We start from the raw sequence: 16,087 nt of genomic DNA on the forward strand, positions 1-16,087 counted from the left end.
ACTCTTCCGAAGATTTCCGAAGATCACCCGAAGATTTCTGAAGATCACCCGAACACTTCCCAGGATTTCCGAAGATCATCAGATATTTTCGAAGCTTTCCCAAGTTTCTGAAGATCGATGGCCCGGTCTGTTTTCCTTCAGAGACAGTTGCTGTAGTTTTCCGTGCAAAGCTGTATTACCTCACGAGCTATATAATTACTAAGTAACAGGACTACATGCTTGTCCAATTTGGAAATAATTGGATTCAAAACATAACTCTGACAGCCGAATTGGACTTGGCCCGCGGCCTCGTCCAATTTCGGCTGTCCTCAGAATTTTTTTCATCCAATTATTTCCAAATTGGACAGCATGTAGTCCTATTACATATACTAGCTCTGAGATCCCCTGGACGATTTTGAAGTTAACAGAAAAACGTTGTAGACTTAGTGATGTTCTGTTTGAACTTTGTATATATTTCTGAGAACTATCTTTAAATGAGAAGATGTCACGTTAGGAAATTGTGCGTGACCTCCCTCATGCACAGTACAACTGCGTGCACCTTGAACTTTGTACCCAAAACCCACGCGGTGACTTCTCGGCAACAATAGATACTTTGAAACATACAGCACGAATTATACATGGAAGAGGTAATAAAATATGGCTCCTTTTCGGGGGGTGAGCGCAGTTGTTAACGATAGTATTTTTGTCTTTGTGATTTCGTCGGTTGTTATCTGGGGGGGGGGGGGGGGCGGAGAGATTTGGCGTGTAAGCTGAGGGATTCACGGTAACATTACATTTAGCAAACATTCCAGTCCTACAGAGCAAATAAAATAACACGTAGAAAGGATATAAAAACGTGCTTACATAAAGCAAAATGGGCTTAAAATTTAATTTTTGTCATTATGTAGTTTTTAATTTCTGAAGCTCAGCTGTTTAGGTTTGAACTTCCGGGCACTGATGTAATTAAAAAAGTAAAATAATGAATGCAAAAAAAATACTTTAGCTTTACTTCCACTATTCATCAGTGTTAATGAAGGAAAGAGAAAGTCGATAGAGAAGTGGAAATAACAGATCCGTCACATTGACGTGCTTTTGGAAGAGGGACTTTCCCTATCAAACTTTCGAAATAGATCAATTTACGTAAACGCAGATATGAAACATGAATATTTTATTTCCTCAGAGTGTAAGTTTTCTCGGCGTAAATGTCGAAGTTCTTCGTTACTGAGGAAAAAAGACATTTCCGTTTTAACGTACTCTGTGCAGAGCGACGAATAATTCGAACTCCTGTTTTTAAAGTCGTGAAAGGTTTTGGCCGACGAGGTAGCCCCAAAATGTACTTCGGAATAATTCAAAACAACTGCAATACTGACGTCTTAAATCGGCTAATGCTAAACTGATTGAGTCACGAAGTGACAACCACGCAGACAAAAAAGAGGCATTTCTTCGCATGAACAGCGATGACGAACATTTACAAACAGACTGAAATGGAGTTTTCTTCAGTTAGCGGTAGTGAGGTGCCGGTATCTCTAAAGCAAAGCATGCCTGGCGGACATCAATCTTGCAGCGATCTCAATACCGCGTCATTCATGTTTACTCCAGACGATTCAACTACGGTCATCGCTGAGACAAGTCTTGACACGAAAACAAAGACGTTGAATGTAATTTTCAAGAACTGCAATGCCGTTTTAGTCGGCCAGGTTGAACAAATACAACCAATGGAAGTAGAAGCGGACGGTACCGTACAGTGTTTCAGTAGACCAGCTGTTTCTGAAGAGGAAAGTCAGCAGAAACCGAGCAATACATCCGGTGAAACATTGCTGGATGTTGAGCCATCACTACCTGTCATAAGAAAGCAAGGTTTCCTTAACGGACCGCAATGTGAGGAATTCCTCAAAATCCTGGAACTTTCACAGGACAATGGAAAGTTTGAGCACCACAAGCGCTTCTTTGAACGATGGGTAGAAAAAGGCAACAAAGATATGGAAGTAAATAAACAACAAATTCCAAATGGAGAATATTGCAACCAAGCCCCCAAAGCGTTTGATCGGCTGAAAAAAGATGAGCAACTGTTCTCTCTGTGCTCGAGACTCTCTACGAAAAAAGGGTACGCTGACATGGAACTAGCCCTTATAATTGAGCAAGGAGTATCATTGATGTACCACAAACAACTTGGCAAAAGCAAGCTCTACTTCACTTCAGTCATAGAACTCGCCGAGCATTGCAAGCTAAGAAATCCGAACATTTTAATTGCACGGGCCTATTTTTTACTTGCAGCCAACTATAATTCTAGGGCTAGGAAGACCAAAAAGGTTTCAGCCATTATGGAATTTCTATGAACGGGCGATTGCCATCTGCAAGAAAGATCTCCGCCCAAGGGTTCAACTCAAGAGGCTAACATATTGCCACCTTGGTCTTGCAGCTCTCTTACTTGATTGTTCCTCAACTGTCGCTAGAACTCGAATAAAGGTAATTCCATCACAAGATATCAAGGACGCAACAAAGCACCTTGATATTATAGAGCAACAACTTGGTGACATTCCTCCAGGTACACGCGTGCAAATTCTGAAAAAGCGTTCTGACTTATACTATCGTCAGGGACCGGAAATGTATCAGGTGGCAAGAGAAACTGCCATGGATGCATTGCAAATGGCACGCAGCCATGGATTTAACACCGAACTGGAATCGCTTCAGCAGCGAATCGATTTTCTCGATCAATTGTGCGAAGACACAATGTGCAAAGAGAGAATTAAGCTGCTTGTTGATGGGGACACCTCAAAATCTGGCAGTGATTCCAGATATGAAGCAAGCTGCAGCGAAACTGACGAGAATCCGTCAGAAAACGGTTGATTCGCGTGGTGATCCGCCCACTATAGCTTTGGATCGAAACCACAGAAAATATAACCCTCCTAGCAACGCTAGTGTAAAATCATAGACACAAAATGTAACGATATTATTCGTTCAGATACTGGGATACTATAAATAGGCGCATGTATAAGACAACAATCAGTGCAAGGGTTTTCAATTTTGCGGTTCTGTACGGGTCCGCAAATGATCCCAGGACCGCAAATGATCCCGGACCGCAAATGATCCCCAAATTGGACCGCAAATGATCCCCATATTGGACCGCAAATGATCCCGATCAAAAAATATGGAATGGCATGGATGGCGGGATGGTGTGGATAGGGAATTGGCGTACGTAAATACCGATGTTTTTATTAAAGCCATCTTATAATTATACTGGCTTACTACTTGCTCTTTTTTTCATACTTTCGACTAAATTTTGTTGCTAACTACGTCGTTGTGAATATCACCACTCAATCATCAAAACACGACTTGGCTTGCATTTCTTTGCAATTCTCAGTAAAATTATGATCAGTGTAACATATCCTCCTTTGTTAAACATTGATATTTCGGTGTTATAGTTAAATCACATTTTATCAACCATTAACGCCACTCGTCTAAAGTTTTAAACTAAAATCTAACCATGAAGCAACTATTACAGAAGATGCTGTCACCTGAGTAGACCCACAAGCCTACAACGCTTCATCACTCTGTAAAACACCTAGTGTGTAGCACTGGAAATTTGAACAAATTTATTTTGTAATTTTTCCTTGGTCGTATTTTAGCTTTAATTCATCGGAAATGACTACTTGATTATTCTGAGAAACCAAAATTCCAAGCTATAGTTATGAAGTTCAGCTTCATGACCAAGCAAGGCCAAGGCTTGCACTTCGTTTTGACAATTAGCTGTTTGATAGATGTTTGATACTATCGCCACCGGGATTTCGAGAATGTTTACAAGTATGTGTTTTTCTAAGACTTCTAATTCAATAGATCGTCTTCACGTGACGTGTTTTTATCCTCATCAGGCATAAGAGGCGGTATATTTATATCTGTTTACAATTAGCGTGCTTCGTTCGGACTCCAGAGCATTTTGAATTTCAGGGTTATGGAGGTTGCGTGACACAAGGCTACGATCGAGTTTGTTGAAAAATATACACTTATCTCATGATTTTGAGCCTTTTTTAGAAGTTAGAGCATTAGCAAAAGTGCTTATGTAAATGCTTTTTGTTTAGTACTGATCATCAGTCGCCTAGAAAGCCAAAGTAAGTTCCAGAAGTTTACACTATATTCCGGCCGCCATATTGGTGTACCATGGATGTACATTAACATGGCGTTTTCTTGCTGGGCTCTGTAAATTTCTGGGAAACATTTACGACGAATATCTGAAGTTTGGGGAAACGCACAGGCCTAAAACTTGGAGAAGTGTCTTATTTAGTTATCTTCTATAGCGTACATCACAATTTCTTAGCTTTTTCCATTGTTTGGTTTTCGATTTATTATTTTCTTTTATTGCGTGACAGTGAAAACGATCTGTACTCTTCGAAGAACAACACAGCACCTGTGGAATATTTTTTTGTAAAATGATAAAACATGTTTTTTAGTTCATAATTCTTGTACATGTTGTCACCTTCCTCTGATATAAATCCATGCCATTCCTTATTTTTTGATCGGGATCATTTGCGGTCCTGGGATCATTTGCGGACCCGTACAGTTCTGTTGTTAATTGTGAAGTTCTGTATTATCTAATGAAAAATTAAGTTCCGAACAGAATCAAGTCAAGTTTTATTTGGATTTAGCAGCTTTTACTCGGTGTTTGCTACTACTTGCCTACCTTTACGGTTATTTGTAAGATAGTAATTTCATTGCCACTTTAATTCTACTCGGTCCAGACGTCAAAATAAACGCGCGTCAATGAACTTCCGGTGAACATGATTGAAGGCGAGCAAAGTCTTCTTATTTCACCACATTTCCAGCTATTAAAATTCAGATCTTGTCAAATCAGTCCACATGATCAAACTAGGCATCATGCGGTCAAGTTGCGCGTTTGACGAAAACGAAACTCGCCTGCAACAATGACTGTGGGCATATCAATGGCACTTCGCGCCTCGTCCAGCATCTTTGAAAAGTCGCCCCATTTCCAGTGAACCTGACTAGAGGTCAGTATGGGGTACTCGCTTCATGCTACGGCTAAACGGTTGAGTGGTGACCATGGTATCCCCTTACGAGAAGTTACTGGAAGTTAGAGGATGTGTTTGTGAATGGTTCAGACCATGCCACGACTTGAAGGTCACCGCTAAGAAAGTTACCGTGTAATCAGGAACTCGCTTGTAAGTGATAACTGAAATATAAGAACGTTCAAATGGGAAATGTTAATTGCCTTCTCTTTATGTACGACCTAGATGGTGGATGATATGGGGAACGCCTTGTTTCCGTCCGGTCGTAAACTTGGCCAAGATTTAGCGTCCAAGAACATACAGCGTGGAAGAGATCATGGCTTACCAGATTACAACTCTGTCAGGAAGGCGCTTGGGCTAAAGGGTTAGTGCAGCCGTTAGCTTCTACCAAATGCTCAAAATGTTTTCTACTCACCAAATACTCTCTACTTGTAAAGAAGCTCAGTTATGGGATTTTGAGTTATTTTGGCCACGAACAAAATTACATTTACATTGAAAGAAACCTAAAAATAGACATTTACTAAGATAGAAAAACACCACAGAAATATTAAGGATGGAGGAGATTAGCTCGGATTACAAACGACCAACTTGAAAAATTTAGGCTAACCCTTTCAAGACGCACACACCGTGACGTAGCTTATGTGAGACAGCAAAAACCTACTTTAGACAGTCGTGAGCGACTGGATTTCCATTTTACTTCAATCTATGCATTTCCTTAAGCTTTTCTTTGTCTAAAGTACAGGCATTTTCTTTTCATGAAGGACTCAGCAGTTTCTCAGAGATCACAAAAGATTCCAAGACTGCCGAGAAGATGGAGGAAGTTTACCAAGACATTAACAATATAGACTTATGGGTTGGAGGACTGGCCGAGGACCACGAGAGTGGCAGTGAACTGGGGGAGACTTTTAGAAGGTAAGTGAAACAACGTCACCGAATCAACACTCTACAAAGAAGAGACAACAACTGTACTTCTTGAGCTTATCAGGGCATATAATACGCATTTTTGTTATATGGCTCACTAAGATGAACCGAATCCTGCGGTGTGATCGGCTACCCGAACGGGCAAGATGGCGCTATCTTGCACGTTCGGAATTGCCCGCTGTCACCAGCAGGAAAATAGTGTTGTTTTCCATATAATAAATCCCTTATTGACCAAGCTTGTTCGCTAAAGAACGAGTTTATGGATCTCGACTCCTTCTCGGCCCATAGACGCGCAAAAAAGAACTTTTCCAATATCTAGCCATGTTGACCTCACGCTTGGTTATGTTGACCTCACGCTTGATCAATACCCATTAACGACTTCTGTGTCAACCTCCGGCAACTACACTGAAAGAGATATTAATGCCCCATGTGATCACTGCATTAATTTGAGTACTGAGTTTATTGTAGTCATTGTAAATGGAGTGCTGAACAATGTCAATGTCTTTTTCTCTCGCAGGATCATGATGCGTAATTTCTTGAGAATCAGAGACGGTGACAGGTTCTGATACGAGCATTATCTCTCTGAAGAGGTATACAATCTTCAAGGCTTTAGAGTTTCTACATACTGGCAGCATGTCTCAACAACCCAAAGGCCTACTGAGCAGCTGCTGTATTTTTCCCTCGGCCTCTTCAGAACAATGTAGCTAATATCTAAATTTTCGCTTCAAAATGTATTCCGCGTTTTCAATGCGCTGTCATCGAAAACTTTCTCGTCTTTTCAGAGTTTTATAATGCAAACAGGTATAGAACGGATTAAGACTGGAATAATAATAGCTTGTAAAGCTATTGTCTAGTTCATCTTTCTAACAACAACACTGACTCAATCTTTGGTTTATATTATTGACAGGAAATAGACAAGGTCAATTCTCTCACCTTAAGCGAGATCATCCGCCTAAACACTGGGTTCAAAAGCGTGCTAGAAAACGTCTTTTTCTCCTCGGATTACTGCGTAAGCGTGAAAGACTTTCAGTGTGTAGCGAAAGAAGAAGGCCCTACACAATGGTGGGTTGACTGTGGAAGAGATTTCCTGATTCCCTATCAAGCGACTGTTGGCTCATCCAGTCGATGGAACAATTGTTGATTTGTGTGTGTGTGTGTGTGTGTGTGTGTGTGTGTGTGTGTGTGTGTGTGTGTGTAAATCTTCCCTAATTAATATATCATTTTCACTAATAATATAGATATAAAGCCACTTACTGCCCGAGCAAAGGTAAAATAAGAATGGTAATATTGAGCCTAGGTAGGAGATGACACAACAAAGATGCACAAAATAAGTAGAAGTCTCCAAAGTGCACGTGGATTAACACCTTGAGATGGGTGGACAAAAAATTGGATACAATTTACCACCACGTAACTTTGCGAAAGGGGCGGGAAACCTGAATTATTACGCTTATATTAACAGGCGGGATTCTATTTAATGGGTGAATGTAGCACGGACTACTTTCGTTGACTTTTCTACAGTTAGAATACCGCGAACACAACGAAAAGTTGTCACGCCAACAATTGCGATCAAACGGAACTCGCCATCAAATTGCATCTGTTTGTCCGACTACATTAACCAAACGTCCTAATGCAAAAATGCATCTAGTAATTATATATCGGTTTGACTCACGTGAAACATAACTCGGGAATTATAACATATTTGAACCAAAAATGTAAGTTTCGTTATACAGCGGAATTTTAGCAATTTTTGACCACAGCCACCGTCAATAAAACAAGTATTTTATCCAACGTGTTGCGCTCTCTTTTAACAAAGACCACCCGACTAGACTACTTGGACAACAAGGAAGGAAGGCAAGAATTAAAGAATTAAGAACAAAACTGTCATTAAATTATTCAATATTTAATATCCTGTTCAAGATACTCAGTCCAAAATGCCTTCCGTTTTCAGTTTAAATTTATTCCAAACAGTTCCAGCTCCCTCTTCGATGAGCGCGTACGATATCGTGCGAGGGACTGTAGCTCGGTAACGCGCTAGTGAAAATCATAATCTTGCCGGGTACAAACGTTACACGAGAATATTAGAGACACGCGGATAGCTTTTAAGATTGAAGAAGCTGAATTTGGTCTTTCGTAAAATCCCATTTTACACCACACAAAGCCAAGTTGCCTTACATTTTCCTAGTGCCTTTGTGAGAGCTACAGAACCGTACGAGCGGGTGATAGTAACGCGCCGACATTTCCAATAAAATGGTCCTGAATTAAAGTCTAGTTGTCAATCTAGGAATTTTTGTCACTATATTTAATAAGTTTGGCATTCTCGACCCCAGACCCTTCGCAAAGGAAAAGAGTACTCGAGAATGGTGAGTTTGGAAAACGTAAATATCTGAGATTGTCGCAGTAACTCAACAAAACACCAGTTTCTCTCTGAATTTATCAAACTGTACCATAACCTGTGGGGAGTATTAATACTGGCTATAGGACTGAGTGGAGTCCAATTCGGTCTGTAATCATACAAGTCATTAACAAAATCTGACGACCGCGAAGCGGGAGTCTGATTTGTTAATCACGAGTACGATTAGTACTAATATTGGACCGAGTGGAGTACAATTCAGGGAGTCATCGCGCGAGTAATTTCAAAATCGGACGAGCGCAAAGCGCGAGGCCGATTTGAAATTAGAAGCACGATTACTCCTTGAATTGTACGACTCGAGGTCCAATTACTAATTAATCGTATCTATAACAAATTTCAGAATTAAAAATGTCTTTTGAGAACTTCTTTTGAGCGAAAACGTCTGTAACGTGTTTCATAAGTTTTGAAAACTGTAGGAGACAATGCGAAGAAAGCCATTAAAGCGCGCGCAATTAACGTGCAAATCACGTGGGTATCCAATTACAGGTGTCCAATTACAAAAAGTTCAAATTGGATACCTGTAATTGGACACCCACTTGATCGCGTGCCGATTACGTGACGAATAGGCGCGTGGAGAACCAATCACGATCGAGAATTTCGTTATAGATACGATTAAGATGATAATTTGACGACTAGGAAAACAGTTTCAGAAAACCCAGTTAGAGTCCAGACACTTTTCTGAACAGCTGGTGGTATCTAGTTGAGCCTATGGCGACGCAGCTAAAGTAAACAGTTTTTGCAGCTTATCTTTGTGAACGGGGTGAAACGGTTGACCATCCACTGACATTTCTCTCCTCTGTGATATACCATCACACACTCCAAGCTGAACGATACATTTGAGTATTTCTTCCTCCTGAAAATAGAACAAACCCCATTAAAGGAAAATTCTGTAATAAGCAACAGCGGCAGCGCATAATTTCCTTAAAGCATGCACAGAGACGTTAAAAGAGTAGTAATCTCTCACTAGGATATTCAAGAAATTCTAGACTAAAGATCAAAAGAAGGTAACTGTCAACATTTATGTAAAGGTTAAGTCTGCATACGAGCCAAATGACCCATCAGGCCGGTGCTTAACCCGGTTTCTGTAGCATGAAGCGACTAGGAGTATTTCTACTCCCCTTTGGACAGGACGCTAGTCCATCGCAGGGTTACTCCCAGCATTAAGTTCGCCGGTACCCATTTATACACCTGGGTGAGGGGAGACACTGTGAGAGAAGAATGTCTTGTCCAAGAGGGCAAGGGCTTGCCAGGGCTCGAACCAGGACCGCTCGATCCAGAGTCAAGCCTACTAACCATGAGGCCACCGCGCCTCCAGTATAAAAGAGAACCGACATCTAAAGTGTATCATGAGGGTATTAACGGTTTAACTAAGACCATTACCATTTCCACTGTAATAAGCACGTCCTCTTTAGAAATACTTATTCCGTCTGTTCCAGCACCACGTCTAGCGTACCGCGAGTGAATTGGGCACTGGCTTAAGACCCCCAGGGCTGCCACCAAAGCCGATCCACCCCAATTGGATACGCCTGCAGTGACTAAGTAGTCAGTGGCTACGGTACTAGCTATGTTTCGTCCGTTTTGAATGTGCTCAATGACTTGTTGGTGAACTTTTCCCATGCCAATCTCATTTCCACCATCACCGATACCTATAGTGGTAATCTTCCCTGACTCATATGCTGAAAAGACAAAAAAGTAGCATTAAAAGGGATAATGAGGAAACAAGTGAGGAAAAATTGTCTCCCTTGATTTTGCATTGCGGTTGCAAATAATCCCTTGGTGATGCAAACAATGCATCCTCTTTTAACCGATCAGGGCCAAACCGAAAGAGAGCGTGACCAGGAAAGCGAGCGCTTTTTCGCGTTTGGTACCAGTTGCGTTACCAATTGCTACAAGTTGTGATTAGTTCATTGCGTGATTTGCGTATGTGGTGCATGTTAGCTGCTTGCTGATGCCAAATTCTTGAACTAAATTTGTTCCTTTCTCTCCTTTATCCCAACGTGAAATAATTATCTGCTTATCTAGCTTTAATCGATAGAACGGCTCGCTTTCGCTTCGTAGACATGTTTTTGATTTGAGTTTACGATCGATCGCTCGTGTGTTTACATAACCCAAGCGGAACGAACTAATCAAGCATGAAATTCCCTTGGTAACAAAACAATCGAGCCAATCAGATATCAGCCGAACGCATCAGAATATTTCTTTGTCTCGTCGCACTTGCGAATTTTAAAAAGCGCACGGGATAATACGCTGTTTCAACAGCCTTTTGAAAGGATTATTAGGCTTTTTGCGACTTTGAGTTTTCAAGATCACAATTAATTAATATTCATGAAAAAATTGGAACCAGAGAAAAAAGTCCGGATAATCGAGGTCCGGATAATTGAGGTTCTACTGTATTTCCAATCACCCCCACGGGACATTGCCCTGAATTAAGCGAGGCACTATTAAGCGTGTCTTTCCGAAGAACACGATAAAAGGACTGGGAACTTATAAATATGAGTAGCATCTTCCCATTTCAAATGAGTCTTGTTCTCAGAGCCTTCGCTCTTTCTTGTCTCTGACCTATGAAACTACAGATTGTGGCAACGGCATGATGTTGCGCACGCGCAGAAGGTTTAGAGATGTCATTCTCGTAGGTCCCTAATGGCCACGGCCAGACCTCAGGGAACACAGTCAGTCACCGCGTTTTACAAAGTTCATACAACATCCAAAATGTCTACAGGTACCTTGAATGAAAACTTCATCAACTGGACTGACTTTACAAATATGCGATAAATCCCTCGCTTTCATGGTCATGTAACGTCCGTCTTCAGACCTGCTAACCGCCTCTATGGCAACCACAACGTCAAACTTGGGACTCATTTGATGAGCTGCATCGTTGAATAAAAGTTTGTTAGCAGCAGTTTTAACCCCACCTGAGCCATGCGTCCGCTCTGGCGTGAACTCTACAACAGACACGTTATTCTCCAAGAAGGTTCGCACAAGTTCCTGCACAAATTCCACGTGGTAGTAACTTGCAATAAACGTCACTTCCTTTCCAAGAGTTTTTAGGGCTTTGCCCAACACGATTGCCCCGAGAGGTCCATCGGTTTCATCCGGGAACTCTTCATTGGTATTACAAGGGAAACCGAAATGTATACCCACGGATGACCCGTGAGACAACACAAGTGCCGCCTTCAGAAGCTCGTCAGGAATGTGAAGATTCGCAATACCTCTCTTCCCGATGTCTTCTTGAATCTCGGTCTCTAGGTAACGAATTTTGGTCATGGCTTCTTCAGACAACAAAGAGGCAGCGAAAGGTGATTCCTTTATTGTCACTACTCGTGGCTTGGCATCAGTGTTAGCAAAGGGATGTTTGTCAAGGAAATCTTCGACTATTGCATCGCAGCCAACTAGTCGATCCGTATTGTCAGTAAAGGCTAGTGGCAACTCTGTAGAGGAAAGATTTAAGATGAGCGTAGCACCAGAAGTCCATAACTCACTTATTGAGTCGTGGGCGATAACAATCTGGTCTGGTCGGGTTATTGGCTTCTTTGGACCGGAAAAAGGAAGTGAATTTCAGTAGTATAGCCCGACGGTTTTAGCAGTAACCAATCAGGAGCCGAGAAAGACAATAGGCTATTGTTTCGAGAACAATGGACGTTATTGTTTTCCAAATCCAAGATGGCGCTATTTATTTTCAGCCAATCAGGAGCCGAATTAAGAATTCAGGATGGCGGCGCCCACGAAAGTCGGCCATGTTGGAAAACTGCCCACCAAGCCTCGACGGAGGACTGGGATCGATCTCACGGATTTCCATGACGACACAAATCACGCCAGAGTCACGCAAAAAAATGTCATGCAACTTCAAACTCGATACTTACAGTGTCCTGTGGTCCTAAACGACAGAAGTCCGTCTAGCAAGCGGCCAGACTGAGAGACTTGGGTCCGAGGTCTGCCTATAGGGAGGCTATTCCAAAGCGTCATGGGACGATGACCTCATTGGGAACCAATCAGAATGAATTAAAGTACTCACAGTAGTTGGCTTCCCCAGTCCCCCTCTCTTAAGGAGAGCACTAAACCAAACATCACACAATGTCAATTGTCACGAACTTTAATAACAAATCTCTTGCGCTAACATTAAAAGATATGACGTCATTGCCATGTTGATGGAGTAAAAATACCGGTTTCTATCGTCATCGCACAATGTTTCAAATGAACTTTAATGTCCAAAACGTTTGCGCTAAAATTACAGAAAGCTGGTCATTGTGTCTCAAATCAGATAACACTATGAAAGAAATGCAACAGAAATAATTTGATCTAGCGTAAATGCAATCTTTGACGAGTAGCGAATATATAATATTATAGGCTAAAAGGTGAGAAGAAAAAAATACCATTGAAATGCTTCAAGTGAAAATGAATTGCTAATGGCAGTTTGCAATAAAATCTAAACTCCTTGATCTCGACTGTTCCCTTGAGAAAAGCATCATTCAAAGGAATCTTGAAACAAAAGGCATTTTGGGCGACCATTGAAGAATTAACATAATTAGTCAGAGATGAAACATGGAATAAATTAAAACCGAAAGGCACATGTTTAGAAGCTGAAACCATGATAGACTGTATCTTAACCCTTGAGAATAAAATCAAAGGAATTTCAAACAAACCTTTCGCGCTTGAAGTAAAGATTTAACTTCATTTACAAACACTGCAAATCGCTCTTAATTCAACAATTATAGTTGTCTAAGCGGGTTTCCAATAGCGCCAAAATAAATCACTTACATCAAATATAGTCCTTTCCTTCAAAGCGTCACACAACTAGCAATCGCTCAACTCCATAGCCACGAAGACAGGAAAGAATGTTACGCTTAGAAAAGAAGACGTGTGCTGAACGTTGTCACAAATAAAATGAATTCTATCAAGACCGATTGAATTATAAACGGGTATTCACAAAACAATAAACAATGTCACGTGGTTAACAACCAATGAGAGGATGGGGGATAGGGGGTACGCGGTATCACGTGGTCAAGAATCAATGAGAAGACGGGGGGGATAAGGGGTTATACCGCACAGTAATGTCATTAAATTGTTATAAGCAAAACAGAGTCTAAGTCTTTACAACGTTTATTGAATAATAACTCAAAAGAAAGAATTGATTAAAGTCTTGACCGTCGGTATTGCACAAAGTGTTGGGAACTAGACTCGTTTCCAGTTTCACAGAGTCTTGGTCCCTGGCCCCAAAACGCACGACATTCTGCCCTAGTTTTCTTTGCTTGTGGTCATGAAGTCTTTGCCTGATCCGTTCCTTATTCTTGGCATAATAACTTCTCCAATATTCGTTGATCCGTTCCCTGTTGTTTTTACAGTATTGTCTTCGGTAATTTCTAATGTGTTCCTTGTTATGTTGACAATAGGCTCTCTGTCTACGGGCGAGTCGTTCCTTGTTGTTTTCATACCATCTTTTACGACGGGTTTTGAGAATTCCGACGTTCGCTGCACGATATCTCTTTTGTTGGGCCAGGTGGTGGTGGTGGTGGTGTATGTGGTGGATATGGCGGTGGTGGTGAATGTGGTGGAGGTGGTGGTGGTGGTGAATGTCGTGTTGGTGGTGTTGGTGGTAGTGGTGGGGTGGTGTAAGTGGTGGATGTGGCTGTGGTGGTGAATGTGGTGGATGTGGCGGTGGTGGTGGTGACTGTGGTGGCCGTGATGGTGGATGTGGTGGTGGTGTAGGTGGTGGTGGATGTGACTGTGGTGGTGGTAAATGTGGTGGTGGTGGTGTAGGTGGTGGTGGGATGTGGTGGTGGTGGTATAGGTGGTGGATGTGGTTGTGGTGGTGGATGTGGTAAATGTGGTGGATGCGGCGGTGGTGGTGAATGTGGTGGTGGTATAGGAGGTGGTGGTGGTGAATGTGGTGGTTGTGATGGTGCATATGGTGGTGGTGGTGGCGATGGTGGATGTGGTGGTGGTGAATGTGGTGGTGGATGTGGTGGTGGTGGTGTAGGTGGTGGATGTGGCTGTGGTGGTGAATGTGGTGGTGTAGGTGGTGGTGGCAGTGATGGTGGATTTGGTGGTGGTGAATGTGGTGGTGGTGTAGGTGGTGGTGGATGTGGCTGTGGTGGTGGTAAATGTGGTGGTGGTGGTGGTAAATGTGGTGGTGGTGGTGTAGGTGGTGGGATGTGGTGGTGGTGGCTGCGGTGGTGGTCGTGTAGGTGGTGGATGTGGCTGTGGTGGTGAATGTGGTGGATGTGGTGGTGGTGGTGAATGTGGTGGTGGTGGTGTTGGTGGTAGTGGTGGTGGTGGTGTAGGTGGTGGATGTGGCTGTGGTGGTGGTGGTTAATGTGGTGGTGGTGGTGTAGGTAGTGGTGGATGTGGTGGTGGTGGTGGTAAATGTGGTGGTGGTGGCAGTGGTGGCTGTGGTGGTGGATGAGGTGGTGGTGGTGTCGTAAAAGATGGTATGAAAACAACAAGGAACGACTCGCCCGTAGACAGAAAGCCTATTGTCAACAGAACAAGGAACACATTAGAAATTACCGAAGACAATACTGTAAAAACAACAGGGAACGGATCAACGAATATTGGAGAAGTTATTATGCCAAGAATAAGGAACGGATCAGGCAAAGATTTCATGACCACAAGCAAAGAAAACTAGGGCAGAATGTCGTGCGTTTTGGGGCCAGGGACCAAGACTCTGTGAAACTGGAAACGAGTCTAGTTCCCAACACTTTGTGCAATACCGACGGTCAAGACTTTAATCAATTCTTTCTTTTGAGTTATTATTCAATAAACGTTGTAAAGACTTAGACTCTGTTTTGCTTATAACAATTTAATGACATTACTGTGCGGTATAACCCCTTATCCCCCCCGTCTTCTCATTGATTCTTGACCACGTGATACCGCGTACCCCCTATCCCCCATCCTCTCATTGGTTGTTAACCACGTGACATTGTTTATTGTTTTGTGAATACCCGTTTATAATTCAATCGGTCTTGATAGAATTCATTTTATTTGTGACAACGTTCAGCACACGTCTTCTTTTCTAAGCGTAACATTCTTTCCTGTCTTCGTGGCTATGGAGTTGAGCGATTGCTAGTTGTGTGACGCTTTGAAGGAAAGGACTATATTTGATGTAAGTGATTTATTTTGGCGCTATTGGAAACCCGCTTAGACAACTATAATTGTTGAATTAAGAGCGATTTGCAGTGTTTGTAAATGAAGTTAAATCTTTACTTCAAGCGCGAAAGGTTTGTTTGAAATTCCTTTGATTTTATTCTCAAGGGTTAAGATACAGTCTATCATGGTTTCAGCTTCTAAACATGTGCCTTTCGGTTTTAATTTATTCCATGTTTCATCTCTGACTAATTATGTTAATTCTTCAATGGTCGCCCAAAATGCCTTTTGTTTCAAGATTCCTTTGAATGATGCTTTTCTCAAGGGAACAGTCGAGATCAAGGAGTTTAGATTTTATTGCAAACTGCCATTAGCAATTCATTTTCACTTGAAGCATTTCAATGGTATTTTTTTCTTCTCACCTTTTAGCCTATAATATTATATATTCGCTACTCGTCAAAGATTGCATTTACGCTAGATCAAATTATTTCTGTTGCATTTCTTTCATAGTGTTATCTGATTTGAGACACAATGACCAGCTTTCTGTAATTTTAGCGCAAACGTTTTGGACATTAAAGTTCATTTGAAACATTGTGCGATGACGATAGAAACCGGTATTTTTACTCCATCAACATGGCAATGACGTCATATCTTTTAATGTTAGCGCAAGAGATTTGTT

The 16,087-nt window shown here is 41.8% G+C and overlaps 3 protein-coding genes and 2 pseudogenes across 4 annotated transcripts in view; 3 read left to right on the forward strand and 2 right to left on the reverse strand.

The window, feature by feature from the left end:
- The window catches only part of LOC145483607 (peroxinectin A-like), a 46,063-nt gene extending 37,841 nt beyond the window's left edge, over positions 1-8,222 (forward strand). Inside the window, exon 15 of the transcript XR_014048942.1 lies at positions 8,183-8,222. The gene's annotated coding sequence lies outside the window, so the exon portion shown is untranslated. The remainder of the gene's footprint in view (positions 1-8,182) is intronic.
- LOC145483618 (uncharacterized) lies at positions 733-5,227 on the forward strand (annotated as a pseudogene).
- LOC145483624 (peroxinectin A-like) lies at positions 2,390-7,059 on the forward strand (annotated as a pseudogene). Its single transcript, XR_014048944.1, has 5 exons — positions 2,390-2,445; positions 5,223-5,361; positions 5,759-5,909; positions 6,436-6,508; positions 6,826-7,059. The product of XR_014048944.1 is annotated as a peroxinectin A-like (transcript).
- LOC145483608 (D-glutamate cyclase, mitochondrial-like) overlaps positions 7,084-16,087 on the reverse strand; it is a 61,415-nt gene continuing 52,411 nt past the window's right edge. Inside the window, exons 3-5 of the mRNA XM_081462145.1 lie at positions 11,052-11,756; positions 9,709-10,004; positions 7,084-9,181 (exon numbers count right to left, since the gene is read on the reverse strand). Coding sequence (XP_081318271.1) covers positions 9,035-9,181; positions 9,709-10,004; positions 11,052-11,756 — 1,148 coding nt within the window. The 3' untranslated portion in view covers positions 7,084-9,034. The remainder of the gene's footprint in view (positions 9,182-9,708; positions 10,005-11,051; positions 11,757-16,087) is intronic.
- Positions 11,769-15,216, reverse strand: LOC145484494 (uncharacterized). The gene is made up of 3 exons (XM_081463106.1): positions 15,196-15,216; positions 13,084-14,795; positions 11,769-12,380 (listed from the first exon to the last, which is right to left on the reverse strand). Exons 1-2 carry the CDS (start codon positions 15,214-15,216, stop codon positions 13,764-13,766), a joined length of 1,053 nt encoding a protein of 350 aa, XP_081319232.1. The 3' UTR covers positions 11,769-12,380; positions 13,084-13,763.

This window comes from Orbicella franksi, chromosome 4 (assembly GCF_964199315.1).
Source record: "Orbicella franksi chromosome 4, jaOrbFran1.1, whole genome shotgun sequence".
Lineage (NCBI taxonomy): Eukaryota > Metazoa > Cnidaria > Anthozoa > Scleractinia > Merulinidae > Orbicella > Orbicella franksi.